The 27,239-nt window shown below is 41.6% G+C and overlaps 1 protein-coding gene across 2 annotated transcripts in view; it reads left to right on the forward strand.

Annotated features, from left to right (window-relative positions):
* Positions 1 to 27,239, forward strand: part of ACTN3 (actinin alpha 3) — a 56,069-nt gene that overhangs the window by 3,990 nt on the left and 24,840 nt on the right. For both annotated transcript variants that reach the window (XM_087880954.1, XM_087880955.1), the window contains 5 exons: positions 45 to 1,756; positions 22,954 to 23,068; positions 24,305 to 24,424; positions 24,890 to 24,976; positions 26,192 to 26,279. In XM_087880954.1, coding sequence (XP_087737080.1) covers positions 1,625 to 1,756; positions 22,954 to 23,068; positions 24,305 to 24,424; positions 24,890 to 24,976; positions 26,192 to 26,279 — 542 coding nt within the window. In that variant the 5' untranslated portion in view covers positions 45 to 1,624. The remainder of the gene's footprint in view (positions 1 to 44; positions 1,757 to 22,953; positions 23,069 to 24,304; positions 24,425 to 24,889; positions 24,977 to 26,191; positions 26,280 to 27,239) is intronic.

Raw genomic sequence — 27,239 nt, forward strand, 5'->3', positions numbered from 1 at the left:
CTACTTTGAAACATTAAATTAGAACCTGACTTTTTCCCCCCTAGGCATTCAGTAGCTTTCCCAAGCCCTTTCTCACCGATCCTAAGAATAACTCCTGTGTAACAGGAGCAGCCTGCAAATGAATTGAAACTGCATTGAGTGTTATGCAAATGTTGGTGAAATACAAAGAAGCAGAAAGCTCTGGGAATCTAAACCAAATCTGTGTCCATGGTATCCCAAACAGAATAAGGTCAGTCTTGAAAACCTTTTCCTCTCCTCTTGAAATGACCTTTCAACAGGTATTTCTTCTGGCACGTTTTAAAGCTCACAGGGAGGATTTCAAATATCCAAGTGCAACATGTGACTTTCCGAGAGATGCAACGACAAACCTATCACATTTTTGAAGTGCAGGGGGAGGCTGGTTTCTTGCAGCACTTTTCGCAAGGAAGAAGTAACCTTTTGTAAAATAATAGCAGTTTGTGGAATTTCAAACATTCTGTGATAACGCGCGGCATCTAGTTTTAATATTGGGGAACCCCATATAGAGCTTGTGAAATAGACTCCTGAAAATGAACATGTTCAGAAGGTTTTTCCTTCATTACTTGCAATCAAATAAAGAGGCCATATTCCATCCATCTAAAAAACAAAAACAAAAAACATTTCATTGGACAGAGTGTCAGGATCTCAAAAAGAACTCCGATTGTTTGGTTGTTGTCATGGGAAACACTGGGAAATTTTTAGAATCTATTTGGAGAACATGGTTGCAAGCCCAAATTCATAAGAGAACATCTGGAAATTAATTTGGCCTTAACTTCTTCCTCAACCTGGAGGCCAGCTGACCCTTAATCAACGGAAGGGCTTGCCTCCAGAAATTGCGGGTGCTCCATCATTGGAGGTTTTTTAAAAAAGAGATTATTAGACAGCCATTTGTCTGAAATGGAATAGGGTCTCCTGCTTGAGCTGGGGGTTGGACTTGAAGACTTCCAAGTTCCTTCCAAGTCTGTTGCTCTCTTCTCTTCTGTTCTGTTCATTAACAGCCATACGTTTATTCTTGAATCTTGACAGCATGTCAAAAACCATACCTTGCACCTTAGTGGAAAGTTAATGACAGTGCTCTATGTAAGATTTTTCCTCTTTTGCTGTACTGAAAATGGGAAATTTCCTCCCTGAGCAGAGTTTCTTGCTCTAAGGAGTGTCTTCCTGCATCTGGCATGGATTTTGTGGGAGAGACATTCAGACCACTGGAGCAATTTTCTTTTTTAAGAGCTTGCGGCTCTGCTTTAAGTGGGGGTGGGGGAGAATACTTGGCCTCCCAACAGTTGTCTTCACCACCCCTATCTGGTTGGTAGGAACACTTGCGCTGTCCCCTCCCCGTGGCCTTTTTAAGATGGAACCTGATCCCCCTTCCCGGGGCTGATAATACTTATTGAGGACTGGTCACGTGGATTGGTTTTGACAGGTGCAGCTGCAAAGCAGGCAGACGCACAGCCTGGAAGGACTTTGGGGGATCTTGACCTCTAAGGGGTGCCGAGAGAGGGGAGCAAAGCAGAAAAAGAGACCGAAAGCTCGAGCGAGTGGGGGAACTGTGTAAATTGTAAGGGAGAGAATAGGCACAGAGGAAAAGGGCTTCGCAGAACAAGGCAACATGACGACTCAGATGGAAACGCACATGCAATACAACCATTGCTACATGATGACTGAAGACTACATGGCACAGGAGGAAGACTGGGATCGGGACTTACTGCTTGACCCAGCCTGGGAAAAGCAACAGCGAAAGGTAGGAGGCCAGTTAGAGAGAGAGAAAACAGCAGATCCAAAATGTATGGATTGAGTTCCAGGCCCAATGGAACGTCTCCAGGAGAGCTGCTGGGTCATGAGCCGGCTTGGCTGCTTTTCTTAATTCCTTTGCTGTATTGGTTTTATCGACAAACTCGCATTTATTTCCAGTGTGGCACCAATCATAAATACCAGGTAGTAATTCTGGGGTGCGCCTCTGTCTTCCTGGGAGGGGGTGGGGAAGCAAATCCTCAGAGTTGGCCTCCGTGGAAATTTGCTGAGTGGGAAGACAGATATAACGCTCCTGAAACCATGGATGTTGAGGTCTGAGGTCATACCCATTCGGTGGACTTTGCAGGATGGGGAAAAGGCTTGTATCGATTAAAAAAAAATATAACCTGACGGTGGAATCGGTGTCGGAATTAACTAATCGTTTTGGAAATTGCTTGCTTTTTCCTGATCTGAAATAAATATTTAGCCGTGGTGGCGCAGTGGTTAAGAGTGCAGTCTTGCAGGCTAACTTCTGCTGACTGCTGATTGCCAGCAGTTTGGCAGTTCAAGTCCCACCGGCTCAAGGTTGACTCGGCCTTCCATCCTTCCGAAGTGGGTAAAATGTGGACCCAGATTGTTGGGGGCAAGAGGCTGACTCTGTAAAACCGCTTAGAGAGGGCTGTAAAAGCACTGTAAATCAGTGCTATTGCTATGGCTATTCCATAGAGTTAGACACTACCCTAGAGAAACCAAGGCACCTATATTATAGGAATGAGGATGCCCATCTTCTAAGGGCCAGCTGCCATCTCTGTACATTAGATACCGTTGCCTGCAGCTGTCACCTCCCATCAGCCAGACCCATATCCCACACAGGACCAACCATGAGTGACATTTTGGGCACCGTACGTCAGGCGAGATTCAAAGTAGCACTGGTGGACAGAAGGGGTGTGCGGAGAAGAAGGAGAGAGCACATATGTCAACAGAGTGGAATCTGCCGAGGGCCGGAGCAGCCACGTCTGAGCAATGCCTGGAATGACAAGAGACCCAAGAGAGAAAGAAAAGAAACCAGCTAAATATATCTTTTTGTGGCAGTTGCGAACTCGCCCTAGCACAGCTTGGTTGAAATAACACACACGGGCCCATATCCTAATCGCAGGCTTTCAGAGATGCCCTAACCTCTTTTCTCCCAACATAATGCTGGCTTGTATGCCAAAGCATCTCCCTTAGTGATTAAGCAGTCATTTGCAAACATGAAAGAGAGAGAGAGAGAAAGAAAGAAAGAAAGAAAGAAAGAAAGAAAGAAAGAAAGAAAGAAAGAAAGAAAGAAAGAAAGAAAGAAGAAAAGAAAAGAAAAGAAAAGAAAAGAAAAGAAAAAAGAAGAAAAGAAAGAAAAGACAATATCTGCTTTGAGTTTTTCAAGTCCCGGCAGCATTTGGGAGCATATGGAATTTAGGGACTGTGAGGGGAAGGAGAAAGGAATTCACCAACTCCATCCTTATTTCTGTTCAACCACAATCTCTTCTTTTCTAAGGATAGCAATGGGTGTGTGTGTGTGTGTGACATCATAAAAGATCGGCCTCCTGTCATTCATGCATCCGTTCTGCTTTCTGTGCAACTCTTGTAAGAAGTGCTTTGCACCCCTCATCTATCATTTGTGGAGCCCCTGTAAGAGTGATAAATTTAAGACGGTCCTCTGAATTCTTGTCTCTGAAAACTTACATGTTGCGAGAGGTGCCCTCAAGCAAAGATATTTTTCAGAAAATTATTAATCTTTTCCCAAAGCGCTTTCATTCTCTGACATACGTAGAGGGAACACATGGCCTTTTCTTTGTAGGGCAAAGCATATGGGCCAAGTTTGGGCTGCGCTCTAAAATCTAGATTTAGCAATTTTTTTTATTACTCTCAAGTCTCATTGTATCTACTATTTCTTCACCTCCGTTATCTGATAATAAAAAAATATAATGCCATGTTCATTCTGCAGATAACATGATTATACGAAGAAAAATATGCAATATTCTGTGGACATAACCTTTTTATTCTGCACCTGTTCATGTATTTTGAGACGGGGAACTGGAAATAAGTAGCAACTTCTATGGAATATGAATGAGGAAATTCTCTCCGAGTTACAATAAAAAAATCAGAAGGAAGTTGATAGAACCTTTTCTGAGTAACACATTTTATTAAAAGCCATATGTTTTTGTGAGCTGCAGTTCCCTCCATCAGCTCACAAAAGATTCTGCTTTTTAATAACATCTATTAATTGGAAAAGGCGCTCCCGGACATCTCCTGATTATTATTATTATTTTTTGCCACTGTAGATTAGCTCAGCTGAGTTTTGATATTTCATGCTATTTGGCTTTTAAATCAGATTTGGACTATGATATCTTGCCTTTTTGTTCTTATGTTTTCTAATTTGGTTTTCTAATTTTGAGGACAGGCTGTGCTTTACAAGTAGTTGAACGTGTACTTTACATGAAAAAGATCCCTGGTTCGGTCCTTAGCATTTGATCGATTATCCTATAAGCTCTTTTATCATCAAACATTTGGGATTTGTAGATCTGGAGAGCAGCATGTGAGGGAATTTTGGTGTTATTAAGATGGGGTGGCACTGGCAGTCTGATTCGGCACAAGGCAGCTTCTGATATTTTTATGATGCCAGATAAGCAGACAGTAAGCTTTTAAACGATATTTTGTTGGTATTCTCATTCCAGTAATCAAAACGCAAAACCTACCTTGTTGTATAGATCCTTCACTCTGCAATGCAGCTCGAACTAACCTCACAGTTAAATTATGGCCATTTTCTCCTTGACACATCTCCTTGATTTGGTACCTCAAATGCACACCAGCATTCACCACCAACCTTTTCAGATAAATCATGATTCTGAGCCAGAGTATATAATGGATCTAATTCACCTTCATGGCTGGATACTTTGAGATACCATCAACATAATGCCTGAAGAAAGGTCAGCTAAAAAAAATCTGGTTTCCCTAAAGCTTAAATGTGACTAAAGTGACACAGGCTGGCCTAGGTCAGGGATCCCCTTTGGGCTCTATAGCCAAAAGGATCTCTCCACCTGTTTACTATGGGGTCAAAGGCATGGTGGTCTTGTGATAATGGGAAAGGGCCAGAAGAGCATCTAAGATTGCATCACAATGTGCCTGATCATTTAGGACAAGTTGTCACTGATGCATAGAAGGCCGTTTCTGGGAAAGAGCTACGTTCATCGGCTTTGATTCAAGATGGCTTAAGAATTTCCCCACATTCTACTCTCTTGCTTCATTGAATAAACTTGTATGTCTACGGAGATTCACACTCATGCAGATCATGGTTTGTCCCAAAGGGGCTTTTTCAAAAGGCAGCTGAGTTTTCTTGTTTGTTTGTTTTTCTTCTTCTTGAAAACGTTTCGCTTCTCGTCCAAAGAAGCGTTTTCAGTTCTGAAAAAGTTTCTTAGATGAGAAGCTAAATGTTTTCAAGAAAAATCCTTTGCGACAATAAACTTGTATCTTCTAGTTGTTGTTTTTTTAATGCATTTAATGTAGGTGATGGGATCTTTAGAAGAAGCAAGTTGCCCAGACTTCTAGCTAGATCGTGTTTTTATAACCACGAAAGCTTCTGGTCTATTGTTGGAATTCCTCTCTTCTTGTTTTTGCAATGTCTGGTTCCAATGCTGGTTGAGATGGCATATGCTGGACCAAGTAGACTCAACTTTCTTCCAGACCTTGTATTTATTTGCTCTCCTTCATTCAGTTCTACATTCCTATTTATCTAACAAAGCTTCGACTGCTGTTCAAACAGCATGGTCCATTTTGAGATAATCTCGGGATCTCTAGAAGGATCAGGTTGAGGAAGGATGGCCTACATAATTTTCATCCCATTGCTGGAGGAGGGAAATTAGAATAGAATAGAATAGAATAGAATAGAATAGAATAGAATAGAATAGAATAGAATAGAATAGAATAGAATAGAATAACAGAGTTGGAAGGGATCTTAGGCAGGAAACCCTATATCATTCTGGACAAATGGTTGTCCAATCTCTTCTTAAAAACTTCCAGTGTTGGAGCATTTGCAACTTCAGGAGGCAAATTGTTCCACTGATTAATTATTCTAACTGCCAGGGAATTTCTCCTTAGTTCTAAGTTGCTTCTCCTTGATTAATTTCCACACATTGCTTCTTGTCATGCGCTCAGGTGCTTTGGAGAATAATTTGATCTTAAATTGATAAGAAAAGCAACATCTTTATGAAGAAGACAAGAGAGCAAAGCTTATTTCTTTCCTATTCCAAAATCTGAAAGGTTACGTTACTTTATTTTTTTTAAGCCACCTAAGGATTTATGAAAATAACAATGCAGTTCCATGTGCACTTCCTTCAACTTGAATCCCCCATGTCAAACAAAAATTTACCAGCTAACCCTCACAACTGGAATGTTTTAATGCACTTGTATATGACTGCCACACCTTATATGGATAGTCCTTAACTTACAACTGATCAATTAATGACCATTTGAAGTTACTACAGACTTGAAAAAGTTACTTACAATCTGTCTTCAAAGTTACAATTGCTACACCACCTGTGGTCACCTGATTATATTTTATATGCTTGGCAATTGACAGGTTGCCATGTCCTGAAGTCCTGTGATTGCATTTTGCGACTTTTTTGCCATTTTCCAGCAAAAAAAAAAAAAGGCAAAATAACTTCGCATTTATGACCATGTGATTCGCTTAACAACCACATGGTTTGCTTAACAACAATAGAGACCCCCTTAACGACCATCCCCAAAACAGTTATAAAATCAAGTCCACATAATGCCTCAACTTACGACTGCAATGACTCACGACTGAAATGCTGATCCAATTGAGGTCATAAATTGAGGACTACCTGTAGCCACTATTGACCCCAATGACTAATGAAATGTGGAACAGAAATTGCCTCCAGAAGTGGTGAATGCTCCAACACTGGAAGTTTTTTTAAGAAGAGATTGGACAACCATTTTTCTGAAATGGTCTAGGCCCTAGGGTTTCCTGCCTGAGCAGGGGGTTGGACTAGAAGACCTCCAAGGTCCCTTCCAACTCTGCTCTATTCTAATGAACAGACTGGCCACATTTGCAAAGGCGGATGTACCTGGATGTACCAGCTTCTCCTCCCCCACCCCATTTTGCTGATCAGGGATTGTTTCTTCTCTGCCGAATAACGCCTGGTCGCGTAGCTCTTGAGTCCAGAGACTTATTTCCTGCTGATGCTGGAGATCTGTGGGGCTGGTTTTGCATCAGTCGGGTATCGGGTGGCTGCTGCTGCTGTTCCAGATGCCTTGCCCATATAAGGCTGTTTCTAAAAACTGCTCTCCAGCTCTACTGCCGTGCAAGGAGGTTACAGATGAGCTAATGGTCATATTTTGGAAGAGGACAGAGCTTAATTAGGGTACGGGAAGGGTCTCCCTGCCCGTCCCTGAAAGATAGATGGGCCTTCAGAATGAAGAAGCTATTTAAAGAGAGTTGCATCTCTTGAAGCGAAACAAGTACTTTATGCACTCACTGTGTGGATAAACTTTAAAAAAATATAGAATAGAATAGAATAACAGAGTTGGAAGGGACCTTGGAGGTCTTCTACTCCAACCCCTGCTTAGGCAGGAAACCCTACCCCACTTCAGACAAATGGTTATCCAACATCTTCTTTAAAACTTCCAGTGTTGGAGTTTAGGTATAACATGTCTTCTTAAAGCAGTCACCGTGTGTGTGAGACGGGCATCAATGTAAATTTGTTAATAGTTAATTAGTGAGTAGCACTAGACTTGTTCAGTAGATGACAAGTTGGTTATTCAGAATGAAAATTCTCTATTCAGCTACGGATACTACCTTGGACTTAGTATCTTCCTTGCAGGGGTGGTTTGTATGAAATATTCAGATGTGAAGCAGAATAGAGTGAGTCATGCATAATGGACAATAGCACTGTTTTCCCTCTTCTGAATGGAAGTTGTTCATATGCACAATAACTTTTTTACTGATACCAACAAAAAGGGAAAGCCTTTGATCAATGTTCAGCTACTATAATTGCTCAGGGAGTAGATCTCATATTCCTTCCTCAATTCTGGCTAATCTGGGCCGGGTGCAAGGCATCAAAATTTCTGAGCAATGCTAAATTTTAATCATGCTTAATACTTCTTAAAAACCATCTGTTTTTAGATTCTTGCAGTTCTGCATACAAACATGCCTGCTCAGGCCACCCACCCACAATTTCTGGCTATTCAAGCTTGAGATTGAATCTTCTGGCCCACAGAGGTTACAATTTAAATGCCGGTAGTAGGGAAAACTGAAGTGGGAGGATGTGAGAAACAGAGCATTTGGAAAAGCCAGGGTAGCAAACAAAATACTATACTGAGGCGTTTCATTGGGTGTTTAAAGACGCAGCAACACCTATTTTGTTGAGAGCATCTAGCCCAGAAAAGTCTTTCCCACCAAGGCCCCTGAACTATGTTGTACTAAAATGTTCATAATTTGAATCTTCTTGGCCGAGGATGAGGAGAGTTGTGCCACCCCCAACTGAAACCCATAAGTAGGAGAAGCATAAGGTATAAGACTTCCTTGTAGGATGGGAGTTTAGGCTAACTATAAGCCCTGGCATTGGGGATACCCTTATTATGTCAATTATGGAATTATGGGAATTAAGAAAAAGACTCACAGGTCTGAGAAAAAAAAAAATACATAGATCCCTGCAAAAAATAAATTTAATACTCAGATCGCTGTAAAATGTTATCTCCCAACATAAACAGTACTACAGATGAGACATACTGGGGTTTGCATTTTATCTATGAGCCTGGCCAAAAACAAAAGCGAAGGAGGGAACCAGGGTCAAAAGAGAACAGGACGTGGGTCCTCCTCCTCCTCCTCTTTTAATGACTCCATAATCCCTTGAGGGGTGGAGTCTGGGCAACTGAGTGGAGCTAGCAGTGTGTTTTAATGGCCAGATGCCCTTCCTGTCACCAATGCGGAGTTTTGTTCAGCAGATCTATTCTCAGTGTGCCCAGAGAGAGAAATATCTGCCTTTACCTAAGATCAAACTCACAGCCTCCTGATTTTGAGGTGAGCGCTCCAATAAGTTGGTGTAGCAGCAACAAATAGTCTTAGGGGTATTTCATGCAATGTCTCAAGAGTCAAGACTCACTCAAAGACGCCCACACACACAAAATCCCTCATAAAATGCACATTTAATCTGCCCTAAAATCCTTTTTTTCAAAATGTGCGTTTGTAGAAGATGTTACCTCTTTGTTGTGTTACATCATCTTCTTTGGCTGCCTCCCGCAGTGCACAATAGAAGGGATTGCCTCTTTTGTAATAATGTCGGCAGCGGCCAAATCTGTTAAGCCTCATCAACAAACAGCCCGCGAGACAAAAACCATCCCTGGCATGGCACCTGCAGGGAGACATTTGCCTTGGCTAGCCTCATTGTGTGTGTGAAACCGGAAATAGCTTCTCATTGTTGTGTCAGTCGCACAGAGACACACATACTGTATGTACACACACACACCCTCAGTTAAGAGAGACAGGGGCTCAGCTCTGGTCCCTGTACAGTTTGGCAGTCTTACAGACTGGGGAAGAGCCAAAATAATAAAAAGAAGCACGCTGACCGCTTTGCTCACATTATTTGATAGCGCAAAGGGCTTAAAAGTCTTACAAGGGATGAGTATCAACTTGCTTTATAATTTCAAACTAATTGCAAGGGGGAATCGTCGTATTTTGAATAATTAGGCTACGACAATTGCTGGGAGAATCCTAGAATGCATCTAACTTCGTTGCTTGTATCCTTACGATTTATATTGATATTGATTGTTTCCTGATTGCTTATTTGTACCCTATGACTATCACTAAGTGTTGTATCTTTTTATTCTTGATGAATGTATTTTATTCTCCTTATGTACACTGAGAGCATATGCACCAAAGACAAATTCCTTGTGTGTCCAATCACACTTGGCTATTCTGTTCTGTTCTGTTCTGTTCTGTTCTATCCAATGATAGCTCGATTTGCAACAGTTCATTTAGTGACCGTTCAAAGTTACAACAGCACTGAACAAAGTGACTTATGACCATTTTTTCCCCACATTTATAACCTCTGCAGCAACCCCACAATCCTGTGTTCCAAATTCACAGTTGCGCTTGGCAACTGGCTCACACTTATGACGGACACTGTGTCCCAAGGTCACGTGATTCCCATTTGTGATCTTCTGACAAGAAAAGTCAACGGGGGAAGCCGGACTCAATTAACAACCAGGTTACTAACTTATCAACTGCAGGGATTCACTTAACAACTGTTGCAAAAATGTCGTAAAATGGAGCAAAACTCACTTAACAAATGGGCTCAATTGTGGTTGTATGTCGAGGACCACCTGTATACGCATATTGCATATCAACACTTCCAAGCGCTGCTGTAATGGCAGAGAGAGACTCGGGCATTGAGAAGCTCTGTGATACCTTAATCCAAAACCAAAACAAAACACAAACCTTGGAAAATTTAAAGGACAGGTAGTCCTCAAATTAACGGCCACCATTGAGCCCCAAATTTCTGTTGCTAAGTGAAACAATTGTTACGTGAATTTTGTCCCGTTTTGCGATCTTTCTTGCCACCGTTTGTTAAGTGAATCCCTGCAGTTGTTAAGTTAGGAACACGGTTGTTAAGTGAATCTGGCTTCCCCCATTGACTTTGCTTGTCATAAAGTTGCAAAAGGGGGAATCACATGACCCCTGGACACTGCAACTGTCGTACGTATGAACCAGTTGCCAAGCATCCAAACGTAAATCACGACGTGACCATAGGGATGGTGCAACAGTCATCTGTGTGGAAACCGGTCATAAATCACCTTTTTCCAGTGTCTTTGCAACTATGGTCACTAAACGAATGGTTTAAGTCAAGGATTACCTGTCACAACAGACTCAGGGTTATTACTTATTATTATTAATTACTGGGAATTACTTCTTGTGTCCTCCCAAATTAAGAATGCATATACTTGTTTATTGTATATTTAATTTCTTTATGATTAACCTTAAGTTGCTTAGGGTGGGTAGCAATCCGGTCTCCCCAGTTACAGTTTCCTCATTCCAACCTCCACTTTGAATTACAGTAATGAGTAAGCACTTATCTGATAGTCCATTTAAGCCTTCTGGGTACTGTATTATCAGGGACATGACCATTGGAAACTTAATACAGACATAATAGAGCCTGGGAGAGCTACAGCCTGATCCTTTAGGATCAAGTGGTTGTTGTTTTTAAAATAGCAAAGGCTGAATTGGGAGTCAGCGGAATTTAAAATGTGTAGGACCACTCCTTCACTCCTTTTTTACTCTTCCTTCTGCCTGTGGCATCCTTTTTATGCTCTGGTCCCTCTGAATCCCATTTTGCTTTTGGACACAATTTTCTCCCTCGGATATCTTTCTGACTTCTTGGAAGCCAGAAAAATATAGCCCATTCTTGTCTACCTATTGTCCACTTGTATTATATGGGTCTGCCTTCTGCAAGCATTGGTGGGATGGTTATATGTGGAAATCTGTCTCTTTATCAGCTTAGTTTTGTTCGTTCACGTTAAGCTGGCATTTTAAACAATTTGATGACCATATTCATTGGCTATTTACACAAATCATGCACATTTTCTTTCGGCGCTTGAATTCACAAAGCAACTTTTTCTTAGAGATGAAGCCAGTTAAAAAAAATAAAAGCACCATGCTCAATTTAGAAGGATCCTCTAATACATTCAGGCCAAATATATATATGCTTTCCTAAAAAGGGCAGAGCTTCAGGATAGAGGGAAAAAAAAATTAAATTCTATGAGTGCTGCGGAAGCTGGCTGAGAATAGCGGAGATTGCTGGAATCCATAATGTTATTAAATTCTCCAAGACTGTATGGTACCTTAAATGCTATTTCAGGTAGAAAAAACATTTTTTAAAAATCTAAGGGGAAAAATTTATTGCTGCAGTTGTGATATATTTGCTTATCGTCTAAATTGGAAAGTCAGAAAAGCTGGACCAATGTCTACTGGGAATGCATAATGGCCTTCCTATTTATACTTCTGTCTTCATCTCAGGTGTGCTAAGCTTCTGCTACAACACATTACTCAGGGAAACGGGAAAAAATTGTCCTAGAATTCCATTATGTAAGTACATCCATATCTGTCTTAAGTTTCAGATTTGGGTGTACTTCTAGGTACGGAAATTTTCCTGGATGTTCAAAACACCCTTCTCCCTCAATTCATATATTGAGGGGTTTTTTTGTTTGTTTGTTAGGTTTTCAACCAACACTTTTAACCATGCACATCCTCAAAATAGTCCAGAAATCAGAATTCTCCATAGATACAAAAACTCTGATTTGATTTTTTAAAAATGCAGATGCTGTCTTTTAGAGCTTGCTATAGGGCATTGCATGCCAAAACAACTAGTCACAATGTCCCAAAGTCCCCCCCCCCATTCCATCACTCTGCTAAACACATAACTCCCACAACACTGTCTTATGCCTAAGGATAAGAATGTAGTAGGACTGTATTACTATTACCCTTCTCATCTTTCCTATTGCCTGTTCCTTTTGGCATCTTATGACTACCACTTTGTTGGTTATATACTTATGATTTATCACTTTATTGCTTGTATGTGTACTGAGAGCTTATCCATCAAAGACAAATTCCTTGTGTGTCCAATCACACTTGGCCAATAAAGAATTTATTCTATTCTATTCTATTCTATTCTATTCTATTCTATTCTATTCTATTCTATTCTATTCTCTATTCCATTCCCTATATTTTCTGTTCTGTTCTCCTCTCCTCTCCTCTCCTCTCCTCTTTCTCTTATATATAAGCAAATGGATGCTGAAAAGAGTCTGATTTCTTGAACAGAGTTCAGGAATGAATGTACAATCTATGTAACATGGGAGAAAAGAGATTTGATTTGCAGGGCATCCATTTTGCTCATTTGTAATCTAGTGAAAGGAGAATGGATATCATTGTGTGAGTTGCATGTTACTATTGTTATTTTTTGGCTTCGAAGTCAATGCAAATGAGGATGCGTGCTTGTATATATCCTCTTTGGACTAGGGTAGCTTATCCAGCATTATGATTTAATAGAAAAGCTCCGGAATTAATACTTAATCAAGAGGAAATTCATATGGCTGCTGGATTTGTTAAGCAATGACAAAAGATTTGTGAGACTCCACGCTGGGATTAAATCTGTTTCAATCCAAATGTGCAGTTGTTCATTCTGTTTTACGTTAAGATTTTATTTACATTTTGCTTTTCCTCTGGTTAGAAAGGCTGGCTTCTAAAGTAATTATGTAACGGTAGAATAGGCTGCCAAAAAAAAAGAGAAAGAATAGATATATGATTGCTGCTGTTCAACTCTTGGAATTTAAGGCAATCAATTTTAATTTATCTCATTTTTTGTACCAAAGGCCAAGCTTTTAGCAGAAGCCATAAAGTAAAAAAAAAAAAAAATTGTGTTCCACAAGGGATTTAGCAGATACTCATTCTGATCTTTCAGGAAAATAATTTCCTGCCAATTTATTTTAGCTGACAATCCAAATAATTCACATCAGTCTTTAGAGCCTCTGTAGCTTCCCATGGCATTCCAGCCTTAAAATTCTTGCTTCCAAAAAACCCCGGTTCCTTGAAATAGACCAACGAGCAGACACAGCTCAAATGTTTTCAAAATAAATGATTGCTCTTTGGCTCTGTAAAATGTATTTTTAGCATCTCCTTCTATTTAATTCTATTCTTAAGGAGAGAGGAACTGAGAAATGGATGCAGCGCCTTCGTTTACTGTTTGCAGTTTGGTGATAGAGCAAAAGGAAAAGAGCAGATTTAGGTTGCATGAGTTCTATATAGTTTTTTTCTGGAATATTGTAAGCAGTTGCTGAAGTAAGGGAACATAAAGATTGAAGGACATTCTGCCAGCCTCGGAATTCACATTTAACATCACAACTGGAGCTCGTATATATGTAGTCCTCGGTTTATGACCACAGTTGAGCCCAAAGTCCCTGTTGCTAAGCAAGACATTGGTTAAGTGGGTTTTGCCCCATTTTACAACCTTTCTCCCCACAGGTGTTCAGTGAATCCCTGCGGTTGTTAAGTTAGTAACACGGTTGTTTAAATGAATCTGGCTTCCCTGTTGACTGCTTGTCAGAAGGTCGCAAAAGGGGATCACTTGACCCTCGGGACACTGCAACCCATCATAAATATGAATCGATTGCCAAGTGTCTGAATTTTGATCACGTGACCATGGGGATGCTGCAACGGTGATGAAAAATGATCCTAAGTCACTTTTTTTCAGTGCCACTATAACTTTGATCGGTCACTAAATGAACTGTTATAAGTCGAGGACTACTTGTATGTAAATCCTTTTGGCCAGAGACTTACTTCTCTTCCCTAATACTACCACCGCCTTGATTTCAGCAATCTTATTTAGGATGACAAGACTTTTTCTGGGGGGGGGGAGGAGATTGATCTGGGCTCCTGAAAATCATTCAGATTTTTATCAGGATGTCTCTTCCCAGTGCTTTTCCTACTTCTGTTCTACATTATTGCTGACTCTCAAGCATGTGTCGGTTAGCCAAAATGAGCAAACACACATCCAGGAAACCAGGGATAAGTTTTTGGTTGTGTCATTGTCTACCTTTCAAAGCAGGCCAGGTCAGGAAATAAGACACCCCAAGAAATACTAGACCTCTGTTGATATACAGTAGGCTCCAATAATAGAATATTGAAAAACCGATAGAATTTCTATTTCCCTTTCCATTAGAGTTAAGATAGAGCAATATTAAGCTTTCACGCTTCCCTGTTTTCCTGGGCTAAGCTCATGTTTTATCAAGACCTTCCTTGTTTGTATTCCTCTACAGCTGTGTAGACATTCACAAAAGCCAACAAGCTTCATTGACATAATCAGACTGTTCTGCCAAGCTCACCTATCTGCAAGAAAAATGGGGAGCCCTAGATTTGGATATAAAAGACCCCCATGTTCAATCTATAACCTTATGCCACCAGGCTTGAAATTTTGGGCTTGGACAACCTAGAACTATGCCGCCTTCGGTCTGACCTAAGCTTAGTACACAAAATTGTCTGCTACAATGTCCTACCTGTCAATGACTAGTTCAGCTTCAACCAAAATAATACACGGGCAAAGAGTAGATACAAACTCAAAGTAAACCGCTCCAAATGTGATTGCAGAAAATACGACTTCAGCAACAGAGTGGTCAATGCCTGGAACTCACTACCTGACTCTGTTATTGCATCCTCAAACCCCCAAAACTTTAACCTTAAACTGTCTACTGTCGACCTCACCCCATTCCTAAGAGGTCTGTGAGGGCCCCGTGCCTACCGTCCCTGTCCTACTGTTCCCATTTATTCGTACTCATGTATATACTTATACCTGTTTATACTTATATGTTTATATGTTATGTTCATACTTATACTTGTTTTCTCATACATGCTTGACAAACTAACTAAATAAATAAATAAAAATCTCCCTGGCCCTTCAGGATAGGATTAGGAAATGACACCATTACGAGATGTATGGAGGGAGATCAAATATTTGGTTCAATACAAGGCCATGATCTTTTTCTTAAACCTTCATATTGCTGTTTCTATGAAATAAAAAAGTCCCCCAGACAGAAATATTGGTAAAATGAATTACAAATTATTTTAATGTTCCTATTATATTTTTATCCAGGGAATAGGATTACTGTAAATCCGTTTTGAGAGTCAATTTGGTATAGTAGTGGTTAAGGCATTATGCTAGAAACTGGGGAGACTTGCCTACAGCTTCCAGCTTAGGCACAAAGCCAGCTATGTGACTTTGGGCCGGTCACTTTCTCTCAGCCCTGGGAAAGGAGGTAATGGCAAATCACTTCTTTCTGCCAAGAAAATTTCAGGATAACTTGTTTAGGCAGACTCCAAGAATCAGACATAACTCTTTTATGTAAAACTGCAAAATAAACATTTGCAGAATAAATATGGACGTCGGAAGTGTAAGAGCATTCTGTCAGGAAGCATCATCTGCAAAATCTAAAACACAGTCATTTCAGCTGCAGCTCTTTGTAGGAAAACAATGCCTAACTGATCAGTTCTAGGGGGTGTAGGAAGGAGCTATGAGTAACAGATTTCTGAAGCTACAATTGGGAAGGTAGAGGATGAGACTTTTTTTGTCATGTTTTATTTGTTTTATTTATATAACATTCAATTTCTATCAAACTGTGGGATCTGGGTACAGTTATTTTTAAACAATCATAATCCACATATTTGTTGTAGTATTCATCACCATAATGTTAATAATATAATAACAATAATACTTAACATCAGGGGTGAAATCCAGCAGGTTCTGACAGGTTCTAGAAAACTGGTAGCAGAAATTTTGAGCAGTTTGAAGAACTGGCAAATACTCAGAGTATCTGGCTGGCCCCAGAGTGAGGTGGGAATGGAGATTTTGCAATATCCTTCTCCAGGAGTGGGGAGGAAATGGGGATTTTGGAGTATCCTTCCCCTGGAGTGGGGTGGGAATGGAGATTTTGCAGTATCCTTCCCCTGCCATGCCCATCAAGCCATGCTATGCTACCAAGCCACACTCACAGAACCGATAGTAAAAAAAATTGGATTTCACCACTGCTTAACATCATTTTTTTTAATAACTTCCACACTAACATTTCCTCTTTTTATATCTTCTCCTTTCTAACTTCTGTTTCTATTGTCTAGCCATTGGTAGAATATATCCCATATCAAAAAATATTCAGTTTCTTCTTTATTCTTAATAGTAAGCATTAATCTATCCATTTCTGCGCATTCTGATATTTTCTTAATTACATTTCCCTCAGATGGAATCACATCATTTTTCCATTGTTGTGCAAATACAATTCTAGCTGCAGTTAATATATGCAAGACCAGATATATAATCTTTTTATCATATTTTTCCAGTAGAATGCCCAACAAAAATATCTCTGGTTTCAAGTCTATATGTTGCTTTGTCATTTTTTTCCAACCAAGTATGTATTTTCATCCAATATTTTTTAGCTTTTGGGCATGTCTACCACATACGATAATATGAACCAGGTGATTGATTACACTTCCAATATTTAGCAGATCTGTCTTTATACCTTTTTGTCAATGTTGCCGGTGCAAAATGCCATCTATAAAACATTTTATACAATTTTTCCTTATATGCAGGATGAGACTTTCTAAAGTTTATTAATCTGTTGTAATGTAGAAGAAGATACAGGAGAACTTTCCGGACCAACTTGTTAAGAGAACCCAAGCTCTGTATATTTCATCACAGCAAGAATTCCTTCATCCTTAGAAGCTTTTCTCAGAAGCCAGTTCTCTTATTCCACCAAAAGATTAGAGTCAGAGGAAGTTAAAATGCTCTTAGTCCTCTGTGAAATGAATGGATTACGATTAACATTTTGATGAGCTCTGATTTAATCTAGATCCAATCTCTTCTGTCTTCTCATTTGGGAGCACACAATAACACCCAAGTGTTCGCTGAGCTGAAGATAACCAACGTTCATATTTTCTTTTTAATAAATGTCCTTGTTCAACTGTTTTTTTTTTAAAAAAACTCGGCATCCAAGTGGGGGAAAACAACCTTGAAATGAATTCAGAAATTTCAATATTCTGTGATGGAAGTGGATAAGATGGAGAAGTGAGCATGAAGATGGGAGTCACAGTGACATGTTTTAAGATTTTCCCGGATTTTAGTTTGATCCCGGGGCTTTTAGTTCTGTACTAACTGTTTTTGTCCAATTTATGCCACATTAACTTTCATGCCTTCTGCAAAAAATTATGTGAAAAGTTCGTTTTTTTGGGGGGGGGGTGATATGCATTCACACTACAACAATTGCTTAAAATCACTACCTAGTTCAGGTTGGCAACATAGATTTGTGGGCAGAAAATTAATTTCAATGGATTACAGATTATAGAATGTGTTATGAGATCGAATTTGGGTCGGTCACCAGGACCAGAGATTTATTTTTCTGAGCTTTCGGACTCATATTGGTGCCCATCCTCAGCAAATATCCCTCTGCTGGAATACGTGCTTTGGGGTGTTCTGTAAGTTGTGTTTTATGCAGAACAATTTCCGACTCACAGAACAGCCCAAAACACGTATTCCAGTAGAGAGACTTTCTCTGAAGATGGGCTCCAGCACGAGTCCCAAAGCTCGGAAGACCAAGTCTCTGGTCCTGGTGACCGACCCAAATTCAATCTCACATTGTTATCCTGGGACACGTATATAAACGCTATGTGCTTAGAGCTTGAAGCATTGTTAGAGACCCCACACAGCCACTCCCGGGCCTGTTTATGTCACTCCCCTTTTAAGCATTTATAGCAGGACTCCTAGATTCTGGAACAGCTTTGTTCCCTAAGCCATCCGTCTGGTAACTCACAAGATTCTATTCTATTCTGAATCCTATTCCTGTCCTGTCCAGTGATGGGTTGCCACTGATTTGCCCCGGATCAGGTGAACCAGTAGCGGCGGGGGTGGGAGGCTCTGCCTACCTGCCTGGACATCTCTGCGCATGCACAGAAGCTTTTGCACATGCACAGAAGCGTGCATGCCCACGAGCGAACCGGTAGCGACGGGATTTGAAACCCATTACTGGTCGTCTCCTCTTCTCTCCTCCTCTCCTCTCCTCTCCTCCCCTCCTTCATTCGTAATAGAATATTAGCACATTCCGGCTTCTTCATTCAGCTATTTCAGAAGGGATATGGTAGAAGATTAAAGCTGAGATCAGCTGTATCCTTTGGCCAGAGAAGGGGAAATGGTATCTTTGGAAATCTGCCAAAAAGAGAATTTACCTCTTACAGAAAATTGTCTTGAGACCAAATAATTGAAAGGAAAGCTGTTTACCCTCATCCACTTAGAGATATACAGATAGTCCTCAGTTTAAAACAGTTCATTTAGTGATCGTTCAAAGTCATAACAGTACTGGGAAAAAAAGCGACTTATCACAATTTTTCCACACTTTTGACCATACCGGCATCCCCACGGTCACTGGATCGTGGCTTGGCGACCGACTCATATTTATGACGGTCTCAGTGTCCTGGAGTCACATGATCCCCCTTTTGCGATTTCCTGACAAGCAAAGGTCAACGGAGAAGCCAAATTCACTTAACAACCATGTTACTAACTTACCAAGCGCAGTGATTCACTTAACAGCTGTGGCGAGAAAGTTCATAAAACAGGGCAAAATTCACTTAACAAATATCTTGCTTAACAACAGAAACGTTGGGCTCCCTTGCAAGTTATTTGCCAAGCGTCTGAATTTTGATCCCGTGACCATGGGGATCCTGCAAACGGCCCCAAGCATGAAAAAAATGGTCATAAGTCACTTTTTTCAGTGCTGCTGTAACTTTGAACGGTTGCTCAATGAACTGTTGTAAATTGAGGACTACCTCTTTACAGTACGGACAAGCTTACCACTTTTAAGTTGGCTCAGCTCTCCCGGTATCCCACACCTTCCCATCCCCTTGGCTCCAGGAGGCCAACCATAAAGATCTTCTGCAGACTCAGGGAATTACATGCAGCTGGCTTCATTGCAGGCCCTTTAAGCCAGATCTAAATTTGGCCAGGCCTGGGGGGCCAGGAGAGGACAAAGAAATCCAATTGGCTCAAGGCGCTGATCGCCCCACAATGTTGCTGCTCTATCTGTTAAATTCACATGTCCCTTCTCCAAGTCATGACTTCCCTGGATTTCTTTTTTAAAATATAATCTCTTTAATATAAATTCAAAGAGATAAAACCTGAAATGCTTCTCTCCCATCCAGTTCACTATTATTTGCTTTAGACGAGAGCTAAATAGCTTGAAATAGATCTATACTAGTCTCACTTAATTTCTTTGTCGGTAAATATAAATTTAACACACACACACACACACACACGTTTGTTGCGAAAGCAACTGCCTGCGAAGACTCCTGGATTGGGGCTGAAAGGCGAAAGTGGAAGCAGTATGCTCCATCCCAGCCCATGATTGCAGAAAATAAGACTTCAGCAACAGAGTGGTCAATGCCTGGAATACACTACCTGACTCTGGTTTCATCCCAAAACCCCCAAAATTTTAACCTAAGACTATCTACTGTTGACCTCACCCCATTCCTAAGAGGTCTGTAAGGGGCGTGAATAAGCACACCAGCGTGCCTACCGTCCCTGTCCTAATTTTTCCTCTATTTGTATCTATTTTATGTATTCAATTCATGCTTATACTTATATATATTACCTATATGATCTTGACAAATGAATAAAATAAAATTTGGGATAGACCAGGTTTCCTGATTAAAAAACAATTGTTTGCTTTGATTCAATCCATTGCCCCTTTGTGTCTTCAAAAAAAAAAAAATTTCTCATCAATGTTTATTTAATATTTTGCAGGATGCAATCTGGGTCGGTCACCAGGACCAGAGGTTTTGTCTTCTGAGCTTTCGGGCTCGTGCTGAAGCCCATCTGCAGGGAATTTCTTTCTGGACCGACCCAGATTGCATCCTGCAACATTATCCTGGGACATGTATTTTCTCCTTCATTTGCGATTTAATATTTTGTTTATTGGTTCATTATATGTGTATCAGGAGCTCAAAATAGCAAACAGTGTTTCTTCCTCTCATTTTTCCCCCGTACAACAACTCTGAGATGTAGGTTAATCTAACAAGGTGATTGGCCCAAAGTCACCCAGTTAGTTTCTGTGTCCAAAAGAGGCTGGAACCTGGAGCATATGTGGAATTTAGGAAGTATTCTTAGATCACATCCAGTTATTAAACTATCTTACCTGGTATTGTCAGCATTGATTGACAACAGAACTTCAAAATGTTAAGAGGGTAGGACTTCAAGCCTGCGAGCGGTCTTTCCTTCTACAGATGCAGAGTGGGTTCCTTCGCACAGTCCATGGGACGTGTTGCTCTCTCTTCCCTATATTTCAAATCCTCCAATGTACTTAATGAGAGTTCTCCCATAATCTAATTCCCCATTTATCTTCGCTTTCTCCTACGAAGGTATAGGGCAGGGGTCGGCAACCTGCAGCTCCCTGTCACTCAAAATCTGCGTCACAACCGCCAATGTGCGACACCCACCGACACGTGATTTATTGAACTTTTCAACCCCCAGTAGGCCAACATGGATAAATCCAAGAAAAGAAAAGTTTCAGAAAAAAACAGAACGTTTAATTCGACTACATATGCTAGTCTTGTGGCTGCTCAAGAAATAGTCAGGCACAGGAAGGGTTTTTGTGGCTCCTGGTGTTTTCTTTTCTGTGGGAAACGGGTCCAAATGGCTGAGTGTTTAAGGTTGCAGACCCCTTGTATAGGGATATCTATTTTTTTCAGGCTATTTTTTCAGTCTGTGTACGTACACAGCTGTGAGGATTATTTTTAGACCTGCAGAGTTGCAGAATTCTGCTGCACGCTGCTTACATTCTCCGTTAAAATAAAAGGCAAACGGCACCGCAAAATGAAAAGTCAGCCAGGTTCGGTGGACTGTGCTGCGTTATCATACAGCATTCCCACATTTGGTACATTGCGAAATTGTACATGGAGGTACAAAAAAAAAAAAAATCCAGCCTCATCAGGAGCTGCCTGACTTCTTGCTTCTCCCCCCCACCCCCAAGTTGTGTTACGGGTACCTTGTGGCAGGTGCTTATACTATAAACAGAAATGACAAAACGCACATGACCTTTCAGATCCTGCCTGCTTCTCTCACAGTTGCAACGCCTGTGCCGAGCTGTGCGGTAGTAGATCATGTTATAAAGGCAGCGGTTGCGTTGCATTCTTTAACCTGTGCCCTTAAGAGTAGCCATCTCAGGAACTAGACGGCCACCTGTTGGAGGGCTCTTGATTTGGGCTCCTGTCCCAAGCAGGTGCTGGACTCGGTGGCAGGAATGTCCCTTTTGGCCCTCGGATTCGCTGATTTGGCCTTAGCGTTAGCCCCGTAGTGATAAATGTTTTAAGGATTTTTTTTTGTCTGTAAACCTAACAAAGCTGTTATCTCTCTGGAAACTAGTTCTTCAGTGGATACTGAATAACAGCCAAATACTCCATACTGGCTTTTGCTGTATTTCTCCCCCATCTCGCCAACCCAACAGAGCTTCCTTTCATAGCAGCATCTGAAGGGGGCTTTCGTTGACATGTGCCCTGGTGGAGAGTGGTCCATATCTGGTTTTCTTTCTCAGGCATACAATCAGGGATACGAGTTGTTGTAGGCATCTCTCGTGAAAATATCTATTGCTCTTGCTAATTCTCTGTGCAGCCCAAACTGCCTCACAGGGTTGTTGTGGGGGAAATAGGAAGAGGAAGGTATATTGGATGTGTTTGCTGCCTTATTTGCCAAAAAAATATAGGTGGGATCCATCCACCCGTGCATATTCGTGCCAGAAGGACCTACAAAGGGTAGCCGAAGGGTGCTTCTGGGTTGAAAGGATTTGCCCGCGACTACACCTTTGCCCAAGAGATGCCCGGTTGCCAAAAATAATGCAATCTTTGAGAGGTTTGTTTCATCCCCCCAAAGGAAGAGAGAGAGAGAGAGAGAGAGAGAGAGGATGGATGGTTGGTTGGTTGGTTGGTTGGTTGGTAGGTAGGTAGGTAGGTAGGTAGGTAGGTAGGTAGGTAGGTAGGTAGGTAGATAGATAGATAGATAGATAGATAGATAGATAGATAGATATAAACGATGGATGGATTTGATGAATGAATTCCAGTTCTAGTCCTGCCTTTGGTATGAAAGCCCACTGGGGACTTTCAGCCAATCACCAGGAGACAGTGAATTCTAGTTCCACCCTATACATGAAAGCTGGCTGGGTAACTCTGAACCAATCATCAGAAGTTGGTGAGTTCTAGTTTAGTCCAGCTGGGTGACTTTGGGCCAGTGCCTCTCTCTCTCTCTTAGCCCTACCCATCTCACAGGCTTGTTGTTGTTGTGGGGAAAATAGGTGGAGGAAGGTGAGTTGGATACAGTTGCTGCCTTGTTATTTGTAAAAAAATAAAATAAAAATAGGATACAAAGAAACAAATAAATGAATTTGATGAATGAAACTGCAGACCACAAAATCTTATGCTGCGATAAATGTTTAAGAATTTTTTGTGTGTGTAAACTTAACAAAACTGCTCTCTCTCTCTCTGGAAACTAGTTATTCAGTGGGTACTTGTGGCAGCCAAATATTCCATACTGACTTCTGCTGTATTTCTCTCCCCCCCCCCCCCCATCCCTCCCAACCCAACAGACATTTACAGCTTGGTGCAATTCCCACTTGCGGAAGGCTGGGACACAGATTGAGAATATTGAAGACGACTTCCGGAATGGCCTTAAACTCATGCTCTTATTAGAGGTGATTTCAGGTAGGAGAATGCTGATGTCGGGAGGTGGGGGTGGGGGGCAGCCCCCAAGCAGCAGAGGGTGGTGGAAACAGGAGTTTACAGTTTAAAGGAGAGTTGTAGCTTATACGTAGACTAGCAATATATTTTAACATTTCAGCTAGATTAATAGAACACAATAAAACACAAATATTAAAAAGATCTATATTCAAATACCAACTCTAGGCCACCTAACCATTGAAGCATAGCATCGTTTATATTTTAAAAAATCAGATATATGCCATCAGCTTACAGACGGTCACGATGTGATCTACATTTTGACCTAGGACTGACTGAGGGAACAAGTTATGTCTAGTCAAAGAAGGGAAGTATTAGGGATAACAAGATAGCAGTCTTCCAATATTTGAGGGGCTGCCACAAAGAAGAGGGGGTCAACCTATTCTCCAAAAAACCTGAAGAAGAAGAAGATGAAAATTAATCAAGTTTAGAAGCAACCTAGAACTAAGAAAAAATTTCCTGACAGTGAGAACAATTAACCAGTGGAACGACTTTCCTCCAGAAGTTATGGTTGCTCCATCACTGGAGGTTTTCAAGAAGTGCTTGGACAAACATTTGTCCAGGATGCTTGAACAGGGGGTTGGTCTAGAATCGTGCTGGTGAACCTATGGCACGCATGCCAGAGGTGGCACGCAGAGCCCTCTCTGATGGCACGTGCGCTGTCACCCCAGGTCAGATCTCCATGGCGTTTCTTTCTTAAGCTTCTGTTTCCCTGCAAACGACGAAACAGAAAAAGATCTTACCTATTTATTTATTTATTTATTTATTTATTTTTAAATTTACCTCTTGCCACGCTGCCAGTGTTGGGATGCCCCGCCTCCCACCGGCCAGCTGGTCTTTGGGTCTCTGCTGCGCATGTGTGCATGTTCTTGCATGTGTGCATGTCTGCATGCATGAACATGTCAGCGGGTATGTGTGTTGGGCATGTGCGTGCGTGCAGTTTGGGCACTCTGTGTCTAAAAGGTTCACCATCACTGGTCTAGAAGATCTTCATGGTCCCTTCCCACCCTATTATTCTATGTTCTATGAGTCACACTCCTGTACAGTCCTCATGCAAGAAGCAGACACACACTAGCGTGTGCAAGTTGAGGGAGTTTTGGGTTTTGGATCAGGAGTGCCTGTAAGTGCTGCCATAGTGTGTGTTTGTGTGTGTATCACAATCCTTCTCTTTCTACCTCCACTGTTCCTCTCTTTCTTCACAAGGTGAGCGGTTGCCAAAGCCAGACAAGGGCAAGATGCGTTTCCACAAAATTGCCAACGTCAACAAGGCCCTGGACTTCATTTCCAGTAAGGGGGTCAAACTGGTATCCATTGGAGCTGAGGGTAAGTAACTTTACGAAGGGAGGGTATTTTCTTTCTCTACTCTCTGGAAATGAAGTGAGAAATATCTCCTTCTGGCACACAGCAAGTACAGGTAGTCCTCGATTTATGACCACAATTGAGCCCAACGTTTCTGTTGCTAAGTGAGACATTTGTTAAAGTGAGTTTTGCCCCGTTTTACGACCTTTCTTGTCCCAGTTGTTGAAGTGAATCATTGCAGCTGATAAGTTAGTAACCCGGTGGTTAAGTGAATTTTGGCTTCAACCATTGACTTTGCTTGTCAGGAAGGTCACAAAAGGGGATTGTGTGACCCCGGGGAACACTGCGGCCGTCATAAATAGGAACCCAGTTGTCAACCATTTTGATCACATGTTCATGGGGATGCTGCAAAGATTATATACCTGCGGCTCTCAACTTGCCTTTTCTACGTTCATCACTATTTATGCTCCTTACCTGCTTCTGTTCCAGAAATTGTGGACGGAAACCTGAAGATGACTCTGGGTATGATCTGGACAATCATCCTCCGATTCGCTATCCAGGACATCTCAGTGGAAGGTAAGCATGAAACTCAAGAAGACCTTCCTTGAAATCTGCTTTCAAAGTTGGCACCATTCCTCAGTTCATTCTAGGGGTAGGCTGCTGGGGGTTCGCAGGGGTTCGGGAGAACCTCTAGCTAAGATTCTGTGCAGTTTGGAGAACCCCCAAATCCCACTCCTGGCTGGCCCCTCCCACCCTTCCCCTCCCAGAAGTCCCGTTTTGGATGCAGGTAAGTGCAGGGCACACGCAGAGGCTCGGGGAGGGCGAAAAATGGGTCTACCGGAAGTTCGGGAAGGCCGGAAATGGACCCATTTCCAGCCTCCAGAGGGCCTCTGCCCTCCCGGAGGCGCGAGAAAAGCCTCCGGAGCCCAGGGAGGGCAAAAACGCCCTCCCCGCCATGGTGCAGGAGGCCAACTAGGCCACACCCATCATGGCCACGCCCACCCAGCAATCGGGCAGAGAACCCCTTGCTAAAATTTTTGAAGCTCATCCCTGGTTCATTCCTCAACTTTCCTAGTTCTAATTCCCAGCACCTCATCTTAAAAGAGGAAAGGAATGGAGGTTTTAGTAACAGATCTGGCAAGCCACTGCCAACCAGAGCAAACAGTGCTGGATTTGACGGGCCAATCTTGTTTCTTTCTTTTCTTTTTTTTTTTTTTATTGACATTTATAAAACCGCCCTAACTCAAATAATGAGTTATTTAGGTGGCGTAAATAAATAATCAACAATCACAAAGCAACGAACACACTCTGTAATCCTTTTAGAACTGAGATTGGCTCAGAAGTAGAACTTCTGGTTTGCATGCAGAAGGTTGTTCATTTTTAAGGAGATAATGCGGATGGAGAACCGTCAAAGCGGGCTAAACTTAGGTTAAGGGGTCTCCAAATATGGCAACTTTAAGACTTGTGGACTTCAACTCCCAGAATTCCTCAGCCAACGAAGCTGGTTGAAGAATTCTGGGAGTTGAAGTTCACAAGTCTTAAAGTTGCCAAGTTTGGAGACTTCGGGCTTGGTTTAAAAAGAACGTGCTTGGCCGAGGGCAGATTCCTGTGCTCAAGACAAGGACTAGACAAAAGAGGTTCCAGATTCAGGGACCCTGCCAGTCAGAGAAGATAGAACTGATTCAAAACTTCTTTCCTGATATAATAAATGCAGAAAAACTTGTTGGAAATGTAGAGTTTATGTCATGGCTGGCTTAAGCCTGAGGGGGTCTTCCTTCCCTTCTCTTCCAGAAACTTCGGCCAAGGAGGGGCTGCTGCTGTGGTGCCAGAGGAAGACTGCTCCCTACCGGAACGTCAATGTGCAGAACTTCCACATTAGGTACCCCAAAGATCCAGGCTTAGTGTTGCTGAATTAACAGGAGCAGAGTTGGAAGGGATCTTGGAGATCTTCTAGTCCAACCCTGTGCTCAAGCAGGAAACCCTATGCCATTTCAGACAAATGACTGTCCAATCTCTTCTTAAAAACTTCCAGTGTTGGAGCTCCCACAACCTCTGGTGGCAAGCCGTTCTACTGATGAATTGTTCTTGCTGTCAGGAAATTCCTCCTTAGTTCCAGGTTGCTTCTCTCCTTGATTAGTTTCCATCCATTGCTTCTTGTCCTGCCTTAAGGCGCTTTAGAGGATAGGTTGACCCAAAACACCTGAAGACAGGACAAAAAAGCAACGGATGGAAACGAAACTAGTAGAGAACCAACCTAGAAGTAAGGTTGGATTGCTCCTTGATTAGAACTAAGAACTAAGGAATTCACTAGCTCAGGGATCAGCAACCTGCGGTTCTGGAGCCACATGTGGCTCTTTCACCCCTCTGCTGCAACTCCCTGTCATTCAAAATATGCATCACAACTGCCAGTGTGCGACACCCACCGGGACAGGATTTATTGAGCTTTTCAACCCCCGGTAGGCCAACCATAGATAAATCCAAGAAAAGAAGTTTCAGAAAAAAAACAATGTTTAATTCAACTACATATTTTATTTATTTATTTTTATTTATTTATTTATTAGATTTTTATACCGCCCCCTCTCCCGAAGGACTCGGGGCGGTGAACAGCCAAAGTTAAAAACATACAATATAAACAATTAAAATACGTTTAAAACAGAATTAAATCTAAAATGGCTCCCCAATTTAAAATGCCTTACCCATACCCCTATAAAAAGACGAATTTAAAATTTAAAAATTTAAAATTTCCACATTTAAAAAGGGGGAAGATTTAGGCCAGGCCAGCTTGATAAAATAGAAAACTCTTAAGCGCGCGGCGGAAGGTGCGCAGATCCGGGATCCT

This window comes from Pantherophis guttatus, chromosome 18, assembly GCF_059756535.1.
Source record: "Pantherophis guttatus breed Tessera chromosome 18, ASM5975653v1, whole genome shotgun sequence".
Taxonomy (NCBI): Eukaryota; Metazoa; Chordata; class Lepidosauria; order Squamata; family Colubridae; genus Pantherophis; species Pantherophis guttatus.